Consider the following 17,919-nt stretch of genomic DNA (forward strand, 5'->3'; position numbering starts at 1 on the left):
AATTTATAGTTTTGTAAGGTCCAAATGTACAACTACAATACCATATACTAATATTAGTGTAGTGGGATTTTAATAATTGTCAGATTGGTTTCTACTCGCTCTTGTATATAAACTAGGGCTTTTGGGCTAATTGATATGTATAACATAATGTATTAAAAATGATATTTATAGGATTAAATTTCTCTTATTAATCTCAAGCTTAAGTTTTTAATTTCTTGAATTTAAATTTAACATAGTTTTAGTTTTCAGTTAAAAATTATAATAACGTACTAGCAATTATAATAACAGTTCTGATTAAATCAACTAGAAGAAGGATATATTACCATTTCAGACAGACATACTGACGATTTTTTAAGCTTCATTTATAATTTCTTAGCAGCCGTCGCAATGCATGTAGTTCTCGTTCTCCGAGAGGGAGAGCGTTGAGCTGTTTCTCGTTTATAGCCTCTGGATGGACAAGAAACCATCAGCAATGCATATAGTTCTCGTTCTCGTCGTTGTGATCGTTGCTGCCAGATCCAAATCGCTTGGATCCTGGCTCTAGGCTGCTGCACCAAAACGCAAAATGCTCGTCTCGTCGAGCACTGCTCACCAATCCACCGCAGTCGCGGCACACAAAGCTGCTTCCATCGGCCGACGCGTCCACCACCACTTGCATCCTTCCACTCTCGGCGAGGATCGGGACGAGGTCCGGCGTGGCGTGGGAGTGATGATCCTGGGACGACGACGAGGATGATCCATTCTCCGTCATCGCAAAGTCCATGCCCGCTGCCGTGGGTGCCAAAGTCGGCGTGGAGGTGGTGGCCGCCTGATCGCTGCTGTTGTGGGATTTTTGGGAGGCTTCTTCCACAATGGCGCAAGCCTCGGCAAACAACGCTGAGAGATCGCTGGCAACCGCGGCGGCTTTGGCTTGGCTGAGGTACTCTTCGTGTGCTCGTCTCAAGGCCGGGACTATTTCTGCCTCGCCTGCGGAGATCCTTAACGCTGTCACCACCTAGAGCGATTTCCACAGATGTTAGAAAAGCTCTCAAAGTTGTGTCGGCAAGCAATCCTTGGAAAAAACTATGGAGAAAACTAGTCACACCACCTAGAGAGATTTTCACAGGTTGCGGCAATCGATCCTCGGAAAAACTATGGAACGCAAACAAACAATCTAGGAGAAAACAGTCACACCACCAGAGAACCAAAAAAAGGATGAAAAGAAAACTGTTCATAGTTGCCGAGCTACAAACTTCAAAGTAGCCAAAAGAACGAGCGACATTGACAATCGCTTAGGGCAAGCCAGCAGCAAGGAAACGATACAATGCGCGAAGAAATCACTCACCGCTTGCAGCGCGAGGCCCGGATTCCCCTCGCTGATCAATCTGCGCGCTCTCTGGAGGATCGCGACGATCTCGTTGGCTCCAGAGGGACCGCGGTCCATCGCGAAACCCAAAATCTTAGACCTAAAAATGTGGCTATAGGTAACAATATCTCTTCTCCATTTTATACACAACGAGCTCACTCGGTTCGTTCTTTCTCACTCTGGAGGAAAGAAGAAAAAGAAAAAATTTAGAACTTCTCGGATCAAAATTTTTTTCAGCTCTTTTGCTGCTGCTGCTGCTCCTGCTGCTGCTCCTGCTGCTGCTTCTGCTTCTTCTTTTTCGCGCTTTCATTCAACTCATTCGCTAGAACTTCCGAGTCCGCCGTGGTGCCAAGCTTCACAATGTCCTCCACTAGAATTTTTCCCTCTGGAGAAAACCGAGAAAACTTAGCACGAAAAGCGAGAGTTTGCTTTTTCCACAAAAGCTTACCCGGATCTTTCGCGAGCTTGCTAACGAGCTCTTGGACAGGCTCGTGGCCCAGGGTGTCTTTCAGGAACATCGCCGCCGCGGCCACCTCCTCGGCTGTGACTTTACCATCCGAGTCTCTGAATGACAAAATGTGAGAAAAGAATCCATCGAGGACGAGTAAATCAAAACTAAACCTGTCCAGGATTCTCCATTTGTCTCCAATCTCGGCATCCACAGCGTCAATCTCCTTCTCCAGCTTATGGAGCATTCTGTCAACCTGGAAACAAACGAAAGGCTCTCTCTTGTCAGTCAAACATGGATGTGAAAAGCATTTCTCCACCTTCGAAATCAAGGCTTGTGAGATCTTCGTGCCAGTAGACGCGTCGTCTTTGTCCTCCTCTTTGTCCTTCATTCTTGCGGCCTGATATGCCTTTTTCGCCTCTTCCGCGCCTGTGTCCTCCAGCATGCTATTGTAGATTCCAATCTGGAAAACCCGCAGCTTAGTCAAGCGTAGCACAAACACTGTCGTACCTCTTTGTTGACAAGCCGCAGGAACTCTCCCCTTTCCTTGCTGACAGAGGATGCCGAGGCCAAGACAGCAAGTGCGCTACTGAGCTTGCACAGTCTGTCTTGTTGCTCTTTCCGCTTCTCCCTTGCTAGCTCTACAGCCTCCTGCGCAGTAGACACCTTCATCTCTGATAGTGCCTTGTCAACTTGTTCAGCTGCCTCTTGCTTGCGTCGTCTCTCCAGTTCTTCTTCCTCGTCTTCTGCCTCTTCCTGCTTCGACAAAACATGAGTCCAATCAGGAAACAAGAGGAATATAAACTCTGCATGCCTTGATAAACTCCTCCTGCGACTGCAGGTACTCTATCTTCCGTAGCCGCTCTTCCAGAGCATCTTCGCTTGGAAGGACCGTCACACCGACGGATTCCACGACCTCATCCGGCAAAGAAAGCAGCGTTGCCTGGACTGCTTCTTCGAGCTTCAGGTTGCCAGAGAGGAACGCCCTTGGAAAAAAAAATGACAAAAGCTCAGGTTAGATTAAAGCAGCATTAGAACAACGGCAACCAACCTCGAGAGGATAAGCAGTGAAGAGGGAAGAGCATGGTTCAAAGACAGATCGAGCCAGTTGCGTAGCTGCCAGAAAAATTGATTGAGCCTGACAAGGTATTCCCTAAAACCAGCATACCTGTTGTTTTAGCTCGTCAACAGAAGTGATTTCAAGTATTCCTCGTTCTCTACACGCTGACACCAGCTCCGGTTCTGATAGAGAATCTATGCCTTCGGTTTGAATCATTATATCATCGGCTTTGATGCTATAAAACACAGGCGTTTAAAACTCTTGGAACAAGCAGCAAGTAAACTTACCGAGCCAACTTTTGACGAAGGCTGTACCGCAAGTATGCGTCAGTTCCATACGCCTGAATCCCCATGTATTTGCACATGTTTAAAAGCCGGGGCCTGTAGTAGTAGTAGAAAACAAAAAGAATGCTATCATTTGTTCATACTCGAGGCAAACCTGGAGATGTTATCAAGTGTCAGCTCGTCGTTGAAAAACTTTGCGAATGCAAGTATGTCCTCGTTGCTGACTCTCCTACCAGTTCGAACCTAGAAAAGTAGCCAAACATACGAGTAAAGCTGGTTGCAAAGCATGTTGCGGGACTTACTTTCACTAAGAACTCAGTCAAGTCCTCGGCAGTCCGTTGGACGTCGCTGCTGTTACTCTTTGTCTTTACCTCCTTGGCCATTTCCTCCACTGTCTCCTGTAAGAACCTCGCGTACTCCATGCGTGCATTCAGCCTCTTCTTCAGCTTCTCCTACAGCAAGGAAACAAAGATCGTTGTACGTGATCCTAGAAGGTAGCAAACCGCTTACCTGTTCTTTCATCTTGTCTTGAAACGTCGATGGGAGCATGTTGGGAAAGACTTTGAGAAACACCGGGAGAAGGAACTCCATAAAAGGGACGATGATGAACACCGCAAACGGGACCAATCTGAAAATGTCGGCCGCTGTTCGCGTCAGCTGCTTCCTCTCGCGGCGAGACAAAGTCTGTCCCCGGAGAAGCTTTAACAAAAGCCGCGACGAGATCCTCACGTCAACCCACAGGAGCTTTGTCCCGAGCCAGTAGTGCTGCAGAGTTTCCTTGAGAGACTTCGACCACCCTTTGATCTTCACAGCCCAGTCCGCTCTACAAGAAAAAAAAAATTAAAAATTAAAAAACGAGTGTTAGATTTTTCTGCCTGGAAGAGAGGAAGGAAATACTAGCCTGCTCATAGAAGCGATGGCCCTGAGCGCTGGTCCAATCCCGATCAGAGCGTTCCACACCCTTGTCACAACGCTAACTTTCTTTGGAGCTTCTTTGGTGAGCGCTTTGGCCTTGGCGGAGCTCAATCCTTCCACTGCCTGGTCGCATTCCTCCGGAGATGGATCGTGCTTGGCCGGCTTTTCTTCCGGCTCGTCCTCATCGACCTGGACTGCCGACGAGCGCGATGGCGCGCAAGGAAACCTGGTGGAGCTAGACAGAAACCTGGATTTCGCTCCAGCGCTGGCCTGAAATTTCTCCTCCGCCAATCCTTGGACGACGCCAAAAGGCCCCAATCCTCGAAATGCCGCGGCCTTGCGATCCTGGAGGGCATGATCGGGGGCGAAGCTCGGCGTCGCGGCTTCTCCTGCGGGAGCATTCTGATGGAGGAAAGAAAAGGAATGGAGAGAATGCAGCCGAGGCGCGACGAATCGCCTCGCAAGCCTGCGCTGGTCAACACTACGCAGCATCGTCAATGCGACCTAGAGTCGCGGTGTCGATCACGGAGCTCGTGTAGCACCACACCCTAACGCCATAAACCCTAAAACTTGGAAGCCACGTAGGGAAGAGAGAATATTCTACGCATTTAAAGGAAGAAAAAAATTCCTCGACCTTCCGAGAGATTCTAGCTCGCTCTTTTCTGGCTCCAAGGAGAAATCTGAAAGAACCAACGCAGACAAAGCTCCTTGAGCTTGGAAAATCTATGATCTCACTTCACTGACCTTGTCTTGAAGCTGTGAAAGCTTGAGCTCGCATTCTTTCTTTTGCTCCAAGGCTCTCAGCATCATCGCCTCCAGCCAGTGATTCTCAGCTTCGACCTGTTTAGACGATCATCGTTGCAGCTAGTAACAAAATCTACGAGCCTCAATTCAATCACCTGGCCAAGAGCTGCGAGTCTCTGACGCTCTAAAGCAAGCTGTTGTGTTAGAAACGAGTGCTCCTGTCAAGAGCATGTAAGCTTCGCATGAAGTGCTGCCAAAGTTTGTGTACCTTTCGCACTTGATCGAGCCAGGAAGTGTCAACTATCCATTTTTTCTGCTGCCGCGGTGGTACTGCCAGAGAAAGAGCTTCCGGAGCCGGCAATTCATGAGTCCATCGGTCCTCGATCGTGTTATCCCTGGACACGCAGCTAAAATCTCCAACAGTGAGAATAGAAAACAGAAAGAAAAAAGTTTCGAGTACCTTAGAGGATTCCATGATCGATCACTCGAAGTTCCCGGTTGGACCATCAAGCTCGTGAGGCTTCTCTCGACTGCTCGCGGTCGCACTGACGGCGGAGAACCATATTTGATCAGCCTGGACCTCCTATCCGGAGAAACGCTCAGCATCTCCTTCTCCACATGAAGCAAGGCTTCGTCCAGCTCTTCCTCTCTCGTTGGCTTCTTCACTTTCGATCTCTCCAGCTCCACCACCTTGCCTTTCAGCTCACATATGTACTGATCCACCTCGTTCAAGTGAGAAGCGTGAACTTTAACCATGTCACCTTTTGGCGTGCTCTTGAACAAGTGATCCACGCTCTCGTCCGGAGCTTTCCTCATCAAAGTCCACTGCAGTTCTCTGATGGTCCCGTTTAAGAGCGCGATCGCATCGGAGCTCTCAGAGCGCTCCGTCTCTAGCACCTTTAGCAGCTCCGTCTTCTCGGCCAGAATTTTCTGCTCCGTTCTCCTCCAAGTTTCCACCTTCTGTGCGTACATTGCCTCTTGGCGTTCTCGTTCTTGCGTCCACGCTTCTTCCCGTCTTTCTAGCTCCAGTTCGGGTTCACTCCTGGCCTTTTGTAGCTCAGCCTCCTTCACGCACAGCTCTTCCCGCAGGTTTTGTATCGCAAGCATTGCCTCGCTAATCTGCTTGTCGAATACGGCAACCTTCTCCAGAGCAAATTGCCACTCTTCGTGTCTCTTGTCACCAGAACTGCTGCTTGTGTCTCCTGTCCGTTCACTGTCCATGCCGTTCTCTGGAGCTGCTACTGCAAAACTTAGCTCCGCGTTCTCGTGCTGCAACCTTGAGACTTCGTCTTCGAGCTCTTTCTGGACCACAAGCACCTTCGAAATGCGAGCTTCTTCCATCCTTTTCTCTCTTTTCAAGCAATCAAGCTCCTCCGTTTTCTTGCGCAACTCCAACCTCAAACTTGACAGCTCTTGCACCATCTCGTTCACTCTCTTCTGCACCTCTGCCACTAGCTTCCCCTTCGATGCAAGCACACTTTCTCTCTCCAGTCTTTCCTTCTCAAGCTCCCGTTCCATAAGCTGCATTTCGCTCCGGAATTTGTCGACCCGAGTTTCCATCTCAAGCTCCTTTGACTCGAGCTGTCTCCTCAGGCTTTCGGCTTCAGCAGTCCTGTTGGTTACGATGGTCTCCATTTGCTTTCTTTCCCACTGCATTTGGCTTTCCTTCTCGTTCATTTTGCTTTTCAGCTCCTCCACCAGCGATAGTGTGTCAATAACTTTCTCTTCCAGCTCGCTTCTTTCGGAACTCGCCTTCTCTGTTCCCACGCTGTCCGATCTGTTTGAAGCTCCTTCTGAATGTCTCTCAAGGTCCACAGCCATTGCATCGCCACTTTGGTCGACACTTTGTTCCGGCCTGGTATCCTGAGAAGAGTCGGTTCGTTCTTCAAGGTCCTGCTTCTTATGCTTCTTATACAGAGCAAGGTCGCGCAGCAGCTGTTGGTGCACCGTTTTAAGCGTATGAAGCTCTCGGTCCTTCTCTTCTATAAGACGTTGAGTCTCCTCTCTCTGTGCTTTTAGCGCATTTTCTCTATCCCGAACGGCTTCCTCCAGCGCACTCTTTTCATTATCCCAATCCTTCCGGTACTCTCCGGCATTTTGTCTCCGCGATCTTTTCTCCAACGCAATATCCTCTTCATACCGTTCCGTCCTCTCTTCCAGTGAAGTCACCTTCTCGATAAGCAACTTCTCCCGTTCAAGCCACATCGCATCGATTTCTGCCTCTCGATCCCTAGACCTCTTTAGCAACCGGTTAAGTTTCTCTTCGAGCTTGTCTCTCTCGGCCACGGCTGCGTCACGCTGCTTCTTCAACGCTTCAAACTGCTCGCCTTCCATCGCCTTGTGCAAGTCTTTTTTCACGCTGAAAATCGACGAGAGCCTCCCAACTTCTTTCTCAAGTTCCGTGAGGAAGGCACTGCTCGCATTTCCAGCTTTCTCTCTCGCTATCCTGTCCTTCAGCTTGTTGAAAAAACTCTCGACCTTCTTGAGCTTTACCGTCGCAAATTTGTGCGCCAACCTTTCATCCTTGAGCAGACTAGAAAACTTTGCAGCCGCTTCCTCCGCGGCCAGTCTCCGCTCCTTCTCCATCGCCACGACAGAATCTCTTTCCTTCAGCAGTCCGGAAGCGCGTCCAATCTCTTTCTCCATCGCCAGCATCTGGCTCTCCATCTGCTTGAGACGAGCACGCCATTCGTACCGCTCGTGCCGAAACTTTCTCTCGGTCTTCTCTTTCTCGAGAATGGTATCTTCCATAGCTTTCTTCTCTCGATCGTGCCGCTCGTCCGCCTCCTTGAGCATGTCCTCAAACGCGACGAGGATGTCGTGGGTGGGATTTGGCAGCGGCTTGTCACCACCATCACCATCACCACCACCACCACCATCGAGCACTTCGATATCTTTCGGTACCACATTCTCGATCATCAGAGCTTGATTTCCATCCCCCTCGTGGAGCATCTTCTGCATCACATCGGCCGGCGTGCTTTCAAGCTGTGCCATTCTAAGCTCTTCCTCCAATCTCTTAACTCTATCCTTCAACACTTCCACCTGTTCTTCCAGTTCTTGCTCTCTACGCTCGAGCTCCCACTCACGCTCTCGTCGCTCCACCTCCATGGCCTCCTCCTCGGCTCTAATCCTCGAGCACACATCGTCCAGAATTCCCTCATACTCCACCTCGTCTTCTACCTTGTCGACCAGCTGCTGGACCTTCTGCCTCTCTAGCCTCTCTTGTACCTCTTTCTCGGTCTCTTGCAAGCTCCTAATCTGCCGCCACAGCGCCTTGGTCAAGACGATCTCTGGAATCTCTGGAACATCGGGCGCTGGCTCGCCGCCCGATCGCTCCTCCTGCATTGCCGCCGCGCCATTCTCTTGACCGATTCCTCCCTGCTCGCGATCTACAATGCAAGAGGAATCCGGAGCTCCGGCATCATCCATACCAGATCAAAGCGCGCTGCATGCTCAGTCGATTGAATATTTCGAGCGCTCGATCCGTCCAGCCTCGCTGCCGCACAAAACCCTACCTCCGCGACACCGCCAAATGGAGCTCAAATATCGCCATAGCCACATTCTCTTCCTCATTGAATGGACCGGCGGATAAGGCTATTGCCCAGTGCGCTCTCGCCAGAACCTACCGGCGGACAAATCGCAAACGTAGTAACAGTTACCTGGTTTCTACTACCCGTTACCTTTCTCTCTCTGGTTTTAGGGTTAGGGCTTAAAGGAGCTTTTCATTCTCCCAGATCGATGGAGTGTCCCAAGAGTTCACTCAATTCCTTTTCTAGCAAGCTTTGGAGCTCCACTTTCGTGCGTCGATAGACCCACTGTAAATCCTGCCAGTCGAATCTCGCCGGGCCACTGTTCCAAAACCATGAGATCGATCGAAAAATGCGAGTGGAAGATCATACCTCACAGGAGATGAGAGCCAGATTTGCCGGTTTGGAGTTTGCTTGTTGATAACATAAGTTCCCAGATCACCCAGACGAACAGTGAGAACTCCCTCCTGGAAAGAACCACAGCGCTAGGAGGAAAAGAAGATCAAGGCAGCGGCTAGCTTACAGCGAAGTCAGTGTCGAAGCCATCAATCGCGAGCTTCTCCCCGTATTCCTGATCGCCCAATACAAAGTTAGAATGGATCTTTCCACCGCTCGCATTCTCACACTTACGTCGATCTTCTCTTGCAAACGGTGGAGCGTCTCGTTTGCAACACTGTGGAACTCTTTCTCGGGCAATTGAGAGCTGGAACCAAGGAAAGAAATCAGCAAATCGAATCATAGATAAGTTCTTACATACCTATAGTCGACTGTGGCAGTGCCATTCGAGCCCTCTTGAGCTCCACACCATGCCCCGGCCGAGTGAAATCCTCTCGCCTCCGCCAAGCGAGAGCTCCCGGTGGAATTCCAGCCCCGACTCGTCCTCTCCATGAGATAGTAGCGCCCAACACTTGCACTGAGCCTCCATCTCCCACTAGTAGCCCGCGAGAACAGCGAAGAAATCACACGGGCTGCTAGCTTCACCATCGCTTAGAAATAGGGTTCTGCCACGTGGCCCAACCCCCGGCCAAACCAATCAAACTGCCACGTCTCCGGCCACAGGACACGTGGCCCAATCCCCTGCCCGGCCAAACCAATGAAATGGCCAGGTCCCCGGCCCCTCAATGATGTAGCGAAAGAAGAGAGGCAGAAAAACCGATGAGAGGATCCTTCCCTGTCCCTGTGTGTTCTTCCCAGAGAGAAAGAGAAGATCGCTTGCTCTTCTCAGCTCGACTTGGATGATCCCTGGCTATTCTCCTCGATTCTAATCCCGCTAACACCGCCGGCCAATTGGTTCCTGTCCAGATCCAAATCCTCCTCATCCTTCACATTCTGGAGTAGCATCTTGGACGTCTTAAACTCGGAGTAGTGCTCGCGCCGGACATCCTCAAAACTCTTGCGCCTCGATTTCCCGTTGCTAGCACTGCTGCTAGATCCGTGATCGCTGCTGGAGGAGGCGACGTTCTCGAGAGCGTGGCGGAGGACATTGGGATCCACGGACGTCTTGGAGTCGTCGGGAATCGGCGACAAATCTCCTGCGCCAAGCCAAGAAGAAAGATTTCTCTGAAGAGGGGGAAATATTTCGGTGGATCGCGAGCAAAAGGCCAGATCTCGACGTACCAGGCGCGTGGAATGGCGTCTTTGGCTCGTCGATCTTCTGCTTGGGCGTCTTGTGCGTCTCCAGATAGTCGAGATTGTTCTCGTCCCACGCTACTCTGAAACTGGGAAACGATCACGAGCACAGAGATCAGCAACGAAGAAATGCGCTCTCGCGATCGATCGATCGAATGATCGATCTTACCTCGCTCTGCTGTGGCTGTTGCCGCGCTTCATTCCTCCGGGAGAAATGCCGGCCCTAATCTACCCTAACTCCCGATCCTAGCGCCGCCTCCTAGGATGATCGATCAGGGATGCGATTGCTCGTCGCGCCGCGATGGAATGCGCCAAAGCTCTCCCTTGCTCCAAACGACGCCGAAGCATATTCTTTTAGGATTCGATGGCATTTACTCGTTTTTTTTAAATCTCAGCCGCCCACTTCGCGCCCAAATTTTGAAAGTTTCGCGCTTTGACTACTCTTCCCACTTAGGGTTCTTCATTCGTGGGGCTTGTGGAGCGAGGTATGATCATTGAAATCTCTTGCGCTCTCCTCTAGGTAACGAGATTCTTTGCTGCAGGCCGAGAGATGGATGTGATCATGCTGAAAGACGATCAGTCGAGGGTATTGACGGAACAGCAGAGAAATCGAGCCCTACGGCAGAGGGACCTGGCGCTTGCGCGGCGACAGGCGAGAATGTCAGGTAGTACGCTGGTTCCTACACCATCCCAGCAGGAAGTGATCGATATTACGAGCAGCCCCATTCGTGAGTCGTCCAAATCGAAGCCGGAAGTGATCGTTCTAGGGGAATCGGACGATGAAGTTATCCATTCCACCGTCAGAGCTCAGCCCAGCATTCCAGCGCCGCCGCTCGTCCGGAAAGAAGATACTCTTGTGAGGAACTTGGAGAGTGAAGGCTGGAGGGAGACTAGAAAGCGGCCAAGTCCCGAGAAAGAAAGTTTTGGTCCTTGCAAGGCAGTGAAGATGGGCACCGCGGACGAAGGAACTTCTTCTGGCAACAAAAATGGCAACTTTGAGACGAAAGAGGCTACTCCTTCTCCCGAGCAGCTCAGGGTCTTGGAGGCGGTGTGTAACAGGCAATCGGTCTTTGTGACGGGCTCGGCTGGAACAGGAAAGAGCTACATTCTCGAGAGAGCCATCCAAGTTTTGAGGACTGTCTACCATCCATCGGCAGTTTACGTGACAGCGTCAACCGGGATTGCTGCGTGCGCGATCGGTGGTACTACCTTTCACGCTTTCGCTGGAGTGGGCATCGGGCTCTCGAAGAAGGAGCAGCTCGTCGACATGGTGATGAGAAGCAAGGAGAAGAAACAGAGATGGCTCAACGCTGCGGCTCTGGTGATTGACGAGATAAGCATGATCGATGCGGAGCTCTTCGACAAGGTGGACTTTGTGGGGCGAGCCGTGAGGAGGAGCAAAGAGCGTTTCGGTGGCTTGCAGCTGATCGTCACCGGCGATTTCTTTCAGCTCCCGCCAGTTCAAAAGCCCGGAGAGACCAAGTCGTTCGTCTTCAGCGCGAAGTGCTGGAAGGAATGCTTCGATCTCCAGATGGAGCTGACACAGGTTTTCCGCCAGTCGGATCGGGAGTTCGTCGGGATGCTTAACGAGATCCGCCGCGGCGAGTGCTCTTTCGCCACCGAGACGAGGCTCAAGTCTTGCACAAGCATCTCCACTGCCCCAGGCATCGAGCCGACGCGACTCTATCCCCGGCGAGCCGACGTCGACCGCGAGAACGAGCAGAAGCTCCGGTCACTCAACCCATCGTCAAAGTCCGTCACCTTCTCCGCCAAGGACTCGGGAAGAACACAGATGCTCAACGGCAGCCGCGCGGAAGCCGAGATCACGCTCGCGATCGGAGCCCAAGTGATGCTCATCAAGAACCTTGGCACCGAGCAGGGGCTCGTGAATGGAGCTCGCGGGATCGTGGTGGGCTTCACGGCCCCGGAGAAGAGCGAGCTCCGGATCTCGCCAGGCGGAGGACTCCCGGTGGTGCGATTCAATCACTCGGGTTCTAGCGAGTGGATCATCCGGCCGGAGGCGTGGAGCGTCATGGAAGGCGAGGTGGAAGTGGCCAAGAGATTGCAGCTTCCATTGATCCTGGCGTGGGCATTGAGCGTCCACAAGTGCCAGGGGATGACGCTCGACTGCGTGGAGACGGACCTCTCCAGGACCTTTGAGTACGGCATGGTGTACGTCGCGCTCTCCAGAGTACGGAGCTTGCACGGACTGCGGCTACTGGGATTCGATCCCCTCAAGATCCGAGTTCACCCCGAGGTAGTTACTTTCTACGATCAGCTGAAAGGCAGGTAAAAGATTTTAGGGTGCGAGATTTTACTTCGTATTTTTGCCAGCTGAAAAGGTGATGCGTACTAGGTTACCATTTTAGGGTTCTTCCGACAGGCTAGGGTTTGCTAGGGCCGATGCTCCAGGCATGAAACGCGAGCGGGAGGAGGCAGCAGCGGCGGGCAAGGAGGAGCGCGACGGGGCTGCTGCGATTCGCCACTGCCCAGGTTTGATGGCGCACGCCAATGGCGGCAGCGGCGACGAGCAAAAGAAGGCGGCGGCGGCGGCGGCGACGAGGAGCAACAAGTATGATCGGCAGCTCCGGATTTGGGGTGAGCACGGGCAAGGCGCGCTGGAGCAAGCTAGCGTCTGCCTCTTGAATTGCGGAGCCACGGGCAGCGAGGCGCTCAAGAATCTCGTCCTGGGAGGGATTGGCAATGTCACGGCCGTGGACGGGGGATTGGTCCAGGAATCCGACCTTGGCAACAATTTCCTCCTAAGCGCCGAGAATCTAGGCCAGCCACGAGCCAAGAGCATGGCCGCATTGCTCCAGGAGATGAACGACTCGGTGTTGATCGACCACATCGACGCCTCGCCCGAGTCTCTGCTTGACTCCGACCCGGGATTCTTCGCGAGGTTCACGCTCGTGATCGCCACCCAGATGCGTGACAGGAGCTTGGTGATCCTGGACGAGGTTTGCCGGCGCTTCTCCGTGATGCTGCTCGTCGCGCGATCCTATGGACTGACCGGGTACGTGAGGATCAGCCTCCGCGAGCACGCGGTGATCGAGAGCAAGCCCGACAACACCGTGAGCGATCTCCGGCTCCACAGGCCATGGCCGGAGCTCACCACGTTCGTCAAAGAGTTTAACTTGGAGACCGAGGACTCTCTCGTCCACAAGCACATCCCTTTCGCGATCATCCTTCTCAAGGTGTGTGAGGAGTGGAGGAGCAAGCACGGCGGCGCTCTCCCGTCGACCACCAAGGAGAGATCCGAGTTTAAGTCCCTGGTGGCGTCGAAGAAGCAGGCACAGGACGAGGACAACTACAAGGAGGCGGTGGCGGCGGCGAGCAAAGTCTGGTCTCCGCCATCGCTGAGCTCGGAAGTGAAAGCCATCCTGGAAGACGGCGCTGCCGACGTCGACTCTAGCTCCTCGGACTTTTGGATACTCGTTGCGGCGCTCAAGGGATTCGTGGCCTCGGAGGGTGGCGGAGAGTTTCCACTCGACGGTGCCATCCCGGACATGCATTCCTTCACCGAGTACTACATCCTCCTCCAGCGCTGCTACCAGGCCAAGGCCGAGTCGGACGTCTCGGCCGTGGAAGCCCACGTAAGGAGCATCCTCTCGCAGCTGGGAAGAGACCCGGACTCCATCTCCAGGGCCGCGATCAAGCACTTTTGCAAGAACTCGAGGAACTTGAGGGTGCTGAGGTACAGCTCGCTGGCGGAGGAGCTGGGCTTGAAAGAGGTAGGGGCCAAGCTCCAGAAGTATCTCCCGTTCGAGGGAGACAACGCAAACTACGCGATCTACCTCATGTTTCGAGCGGTGGACAGATTTGCCGAGGAGTTTGGGAGGTTCCCGGGGGCTATGGCGGACGAGACGGTGGAGGAGGACGCGGCCAAGCTGGGGGCGATTGCGCACAAACTGGCGGGCGAGATTGGAGTGGACGGTGGCGTCTCGGAGGAGTTCGTGTACGAGTTTTCCCGGTTTGGAGGCGGGGAGATCCACTGTGTGGGCGCTGTCGTCGGGGGGATTGCGTCGCAGGAAGCCATCAAGCTGGTGACCAAGCAGTTCACTCCCACAGCGGGGACGCTCATCTACAACGCGATCAGCTCCACCACCACAATTTTCCAGCTCTGAGAGTCGAAGGAACGCCATCTTTTCTCTCTCTTCTCTTTTTCCTTTTTTTTCTCTCGCTTCTCTCAATATTATTTTTAATCCGTGATTCAAGAGTTCGGGTGAGTTGGGCCTGACCCCGATGATGTAAATTACATCAGGTATAAATTGTCTTAAACCCTTTCTAGTATATTCTTTTTTATTCTATCATCTAATGGTTGATATATAATAAAATTAGAGTTCATAAATTACAAACATGCTTGTAACTATACTTTATTTGATCAATTGAATTAATAAGTCAGAATAACACTATTATTAAACAAACCAAGATGCAACACATAACAATTTATTTTCGCTTTAGTGAGATCCCAAAATTAGGTAAGAAAATCATGTCTAAGGTTTTAATCCATCAGAATCAATGGCCAAATTCCTCCATTTCTCTCAAATTGTGAGCTGGTAAAGTTGCCTCTCAAATTTATCTAATTCCAGAATTGTTAAAAAATTGTAGCAAAGGTTGAGTGGAGAAATTCTTGAAACTATTTCCAATATGAGTAAATTAGAACAGTTTGAGAGGGAATAATTTAACAGGTCCAATACCCAGCACAATTGGGAACTTACCAATCACAAGAGTCACTAAAGGATCACAAAGATTTTTGAGTTGGGGAAAAAAGGCATAGTTAAGATAAAAAATAAAATGATATTGATAGTAGTGGACAAAAAGGAAGTTGCAAATATGGTAGACTGTTTTTTCCATAAGTGCAGCCTCAAATCAAAGCTTTACCACCACTTTCTTGATAGAAGGGTGCACAATCTATGCTCATATAATACTCATATGGCTAGTGGTATCAAGTATGAAACTCTCTACCATTTAAACATGGAACTGGTATTTCTAGCTCAAGTGCTTACCCTTCAAGCATGTGAAACTATCAAGTTGTGGCATGCTAATATGGGGCATGTCAATGAACTAAATTTGCATGCCTTAGCTTGCAACCAATTTGTTGAAGGCATCACACTCCTAACTAGCCATTTAGGTGAAGTTTGCCATCTTGGCAAGAAAGTTTTGTAAGCTCTTAAGTTTAGACTTCCTAAAAAGTCATTCAACCCAATAATATTCAAACTTAAAAACACTTAAAAACCTTTAATCAATTGAAAAAGGGGGTGCATTCTTGTTCACGAGCCCTTTCCCTTTATATTTGAACCCTTATGGATCATCTCTCGAGTCGTTCCCTTTGATTCCTTACAATCCACCACACTTCCTTGCAAATTCATGCTCTCATGAACGGAAGTTGAGAGCCACAGCTTTTTCTCTCTCCTCTCGCCTCACTCTCTTGACACCCTTCCCCTGGAGTCAAGCCTAACCAGAGCAAACTAGACCTACCAGATGTCAATCAATATATAGTGTAACCAACTAATAGAGTCTGACCTAAGACCTCTTTCATACCAAATGTAAGCTCCCGACTTTGGACTTCCCAGAAGGTCATCCAGCCTAGTACAATTCAAACCCAAAGGCATTTAACCCCAAATATCCCAAGACCCTTAATCGATTGGAAAAGGGGGTGCACTCTTATTCATAGGCTTTTTCCCTTTATATTTAAACCATTATAGATCATCTTTCGAGTTGTTCTCTTTGGTTGCTTACAAATTTGCCTTTCATTCATATCAAGAACCATGAAGGAGCAAGTTACAAACTTGTTGGATCTAGTTCATAATGATGTGTGCTACCTATCACACTTTACTAGAGACTGTCTAGTGCCTTCTCCAACACGCAAGTGTAAGGAACCGACTCCCCGAGATGTCGTAGGCTAAAGGATCCCCAAAAGCTTGACCGAAATGACAAAGAGTTCATCGGATGGGACCAAGTCGAGGATCGAGTCCAAGACCGACTCTAGGACCGAGTTCGAGATAGAGTCCGGAATCGAGTCCGAGACCGACTCGGGGACCGAGTTCGAGTTCGAGACCGAGTTCGAGACGGAGTCCGAGATCCGAAATCGGGTCCGAGACCGAGTCCGAGGTCGAGTGCGAGGTCGGGTCCGAGATCGGGTCCGAGATCAAGTCCGAGATCGAGTCTGAGACCGAATCCGAAGTCAGATCCGAAATCGGGTCTGAGATCGAGCCAGAGACTAAGTCCAAATACTAATACGGGTCAAGGGGTGAAAGCCCAAAGCGTGCGTCTCCCAGGGGGGGGGGGCTGCAGGGGGTTCCAAAAGTATAGTAGGGATAGTGAGGTCCAGGAACCAGTTTTGAAGGGACTCTCCAGTTGGGCTTCCAAACCGACTTGAGGTTGAGACTGGGACCGAGGGGCCTTGGGTGGGAGTGAGCATGGACTTGGCTGATTCCGGAGGGGCCGTCCAAGGAAGTGCTCAAGAGCAGCTCCCACTCCCGAAAGGGAAACCGACTACGGTGCTCCCGGCTTAGGTGGAGTGGTGCCCCACTTGAGTACCTTGTGGCTCATTGGTCCTCGCCCTTCCGGGGGCTTGGGCCTTCCCTTCGGGATGGAAGAGGGGGGGTAGAGGTACCCATACCGGGCCGTTAGGCCACGGTGTTTCGCCCCGACGTCCCGAAGCAAGTGCTGCACCCAAGGCTTGGGATTTAGAGGGTCCCATGATCAAGTCTTGTGGTACCAAGGGGTGTTAGGAATCTGGAGGCTTGGTGTGCTTGGCTGCTTGTGCCTGCGGGGAGTGTAGCCGAACCTTAAGTCCAGTCTAACCCGAGGAGGGGGATTGGGAGAGATTTGGGAATCCGTAGATGGATGGCTAACACTCCGTTGCTCGTGCAATGAGTAGCTGAAACCAAGTAGGACCAAGTAGGAGCTGGTACCATAGGCGAGAACCTTGGCGAGGGAACTTAGCACAAGCCAAGGCAGAGTTGGCCGGATAGACGAGGTAAGCTGGCAAATTGTAAAGGAAAAATTTGTGGCTTACAATTTGGTATCGGAGCCTCTTCCTCAGTTCTAGCAAAGGATAGAGGCGGATTGCTGGGAGATGGCAAGGGCAGGACGTAAGCGAACCCAGGCAGAGACGGAACCTCCTCCAGAGCTGGAGCCTCCGGTCGAACAGGAGGCTATGGATGAGGAATCCTTGCATGAGGAGGACTCCAGTGAGGAAACTTCCAAACAGGAGTCCGGTGGCGAGGTTCGGTCGTCCAAGGCTCGATTGGACGTTCTAGAAGGACAATTGGCGCAGACCAATGCCCTGCTAGAGACTCTCGTGCGCAAGCTAAAGCGTGACAAGAAGCGGAAGAAAAAGCGAAAGACTGCGGATGCTGGCAGCGCAGAAGGTGCGGACCCATCGGCAGGGACTGAGGCAAAACCAGACAAGGTCGAACAGACCGAAGTGGAATCAGTCCCTCAAGCAGTTCCCAAGTACAAACCAAAGCCCCCACCGGTCTTCAAGGGAGTGAACGACTATAAGGTGGTGGAGGATTGGTTTTACGATATGGAGGACTACTTCCGAGTGTTGCGATTACCGAGCTTGGAGAAGGTCCCATGTGCAAAACCATACCTGGCAGATAATGCCAAGTCTTGGTGGAGAACGACGGAGGCCAACGAAGGACCGGTGGCCACTTGGGAAATGATGAAGGCGAGGATCCGCGCAACTTACGTTCCTCCGAATGCTACCCTGCATCTAAGGGACGAGCTGAGTAGGCTGAAGCAGACCGGAACCATTCAGGAGTATGTGAATGGGTTTATGGCAAAGAGGATACTTGTCACGGACATGGGGGATATGGATGCGTTCCATGCCTTCATATCAGGTTTGCAAACCTGGGCTCGCGGCGAAGTAATGCGGTGGAACCCGACCAACTACAAGGAAGTGTTGGATGCGGCCATCAAGGTGCATTTTAACGATAACCTGCGAAAGGGGAACA

At 51.4% G+C, this 17,919-nt stretch overlaps 6 protein-coding genes across 8 annotated transcripts; 2 read left to right on the forward strand and 4 right to left on the reverse strand.

Annotated features, from left to right (window-relative positions):
* Positions 1–294: 294 nt before the first annotated feature.
* On the reverse strand, positions 295–1,444 carry LOC112348127. The gene is made up of 2 exons (XM_024680198.1): positions 1,325–1,444; positions 295–994 (listed from the first exon to the last, which is right to left on the reverse strand). Exons 1-2 carry the CDS (start codon positions 1,421–1,423, stop codon positions 467–469), a joined length of 627 nt encoding a protein of 208 aa, XP_024535966.1. The 5' UTR covers positions 1,424–1,444; the 3' UTR covers positions 295–466.
* An 18-nt stretch (positions 1,445–1,462) lies between these two features.
* On the reverse strand, positions 1,463–8,254 carry LOC9629388 (plectin). Its single transcript, XM_024680233.1, has 18 exons — positions 5,257–8,254; positions 5,065–5,203; positions 4,952–5,014; positions 4,797–4,892; positions 4,709–4,732; positions 4,039–4,556; positions 3,648–3,960; positions 3,440–3,589; positions 3,292–3,380; positions 3,141–3,233; positions 2,962–3,088; positions 2,845–2,909; positions 2,608–2,779; positions 2,304–2,549; positions 2,113–2,256; positions 1,967–2,049; positions 1,794–1,909; positions 1,463–1,730 (listed from the first exon to the last, which is right to left on the reverse strand). Exons 1-18 carry the CDS (start codon positions 8,223–8,225, stop codon positions 1,579–1,581), a joined length of 5,559 nt encoding a protein of 1,852 aa, XP_024536001.1. The 5' UTR covers positions 8,226–8,254; the 3' UTR covers positions 1,463–1,578.
* Positions 8,255–8,498: 244 nt separating this feature from the next.
* On the reverse strand, positions 8,499–10,291 carry LOC9629628 (frataxin, mitochondrial). 3 transcript variants are annotated; one of them, XM_024680200.1, is made up of 7 exons: positions 10,122–10,291; positions 9,941–10,041; positions 9,081–9,855; positions 8,954–9,026; positions 8,847–8,894; positions 8,701–8,790; positions 8,499–8,645 (listed from the first exon to the last, which is right to left on the reverse strand). In XM_024680200.1, exons 3-7 carry the CDS (start codon positions 9,305–9,307, stop codon positions 8,553–8,555), a joined length of 531 nt encoding a protein of 176 aa, XP_024535968.1. In that variant the 5' UTR covers positions 9,308–9,855; positions 9,941–10,041; positions 10,122–10,291; the 3' UTR covers positions 8,499–8,552. The 3 variants fall into 3 exon arrangements, with proteins under 3 accessions (XP_024535968.1, XP_024535967.1, XP_002975375.2); XM_024680199.1 differs by having other exon boundaries at positions 8,696–8,790; positions 10,122–10,288; XM_002975329.2 differs by lacking the exons at positions 9,941–10,041; positions 10,122–10,291 and having other exon boundaries at positions 8,696–8,790; positions 9,081–9,890.
* LOC112348140 (protein phosphatase inhibitor 2-like) lies at positions 9,545–10,153 on the reverse strand. The gene is made up of 3 exons (XM_024680234.1): positions 10,122–10,153; positions 9,941–10,035; positions 9,545–9,855 (listed from the first exon to the last, which is right to left on the reverse strand). Exons 1-3 carry the CDS (start codon positions 10,151–10,153, stop codon positions 9,545–9,547), a joined length of 438 nt encoding a protein of 145 aa, XP_024536002.1.
* Positions 10,292–10,425: 134 nt separating the features above from the next.
* Positions 10,426–12,318, forward strand: LOC9629629 (ATP-dependent DNA helicase PIF1). Its single transcript, XM_002975212.2, has 2 exons — positions 10,426–10,437; positions 10,495–12,318. The coding sequence occupies exon 2, from the start codon at positions 10,503–10,505 to the stop codon at positions 12,243–12,245; it is 1,743 nt and encodes a 580-aa protein (XP_002975258.1). The 5' UTR covers positions 10,426–10,437; positions 10,495–10,502; the 3' UTR covers positions 12,246–12,318.
* A 17-nt stretch (positions 12,319–12,335) lies between these two features.
* On the forward strand, positions 12,336–14,164 carry LOC9629389 (NEDD8-activating enzyme E1 regulatory subunit AXL). Its single transcript, XM_002975213.2, has one exon. The coding sequence runs from the start codon at positions 12,367–12,369 to the stop codon at positions 14,077–14,079; it is 1,713 nt and encodes a 570-aa protein (XP_002975259.2). The 5' UTR covers positions 12,336–12,366; the 3' UTR covers positions 14,080–14,164.
* Positions 14,165–17,919: the final 3,755 nt, after the last annotated feature.

Source organism: Selaginella moellendorffii, unplaced genomic scaffold, assembly GCF_000143415.4.
Source record: "Selaginella moellendorffii unplaced genomic scaffold, v1.0 SELMOscaffold_27, whole genome shotgun sequence".
NCBI classification, from domain to species: domain Eukaryota; kingdom Viridiplantae; phylum Streptophyta; class Lycopodiopsida; order Selaginellales; family Selaginellaceae; genus Selaginella; species Selaginella moellendorffii.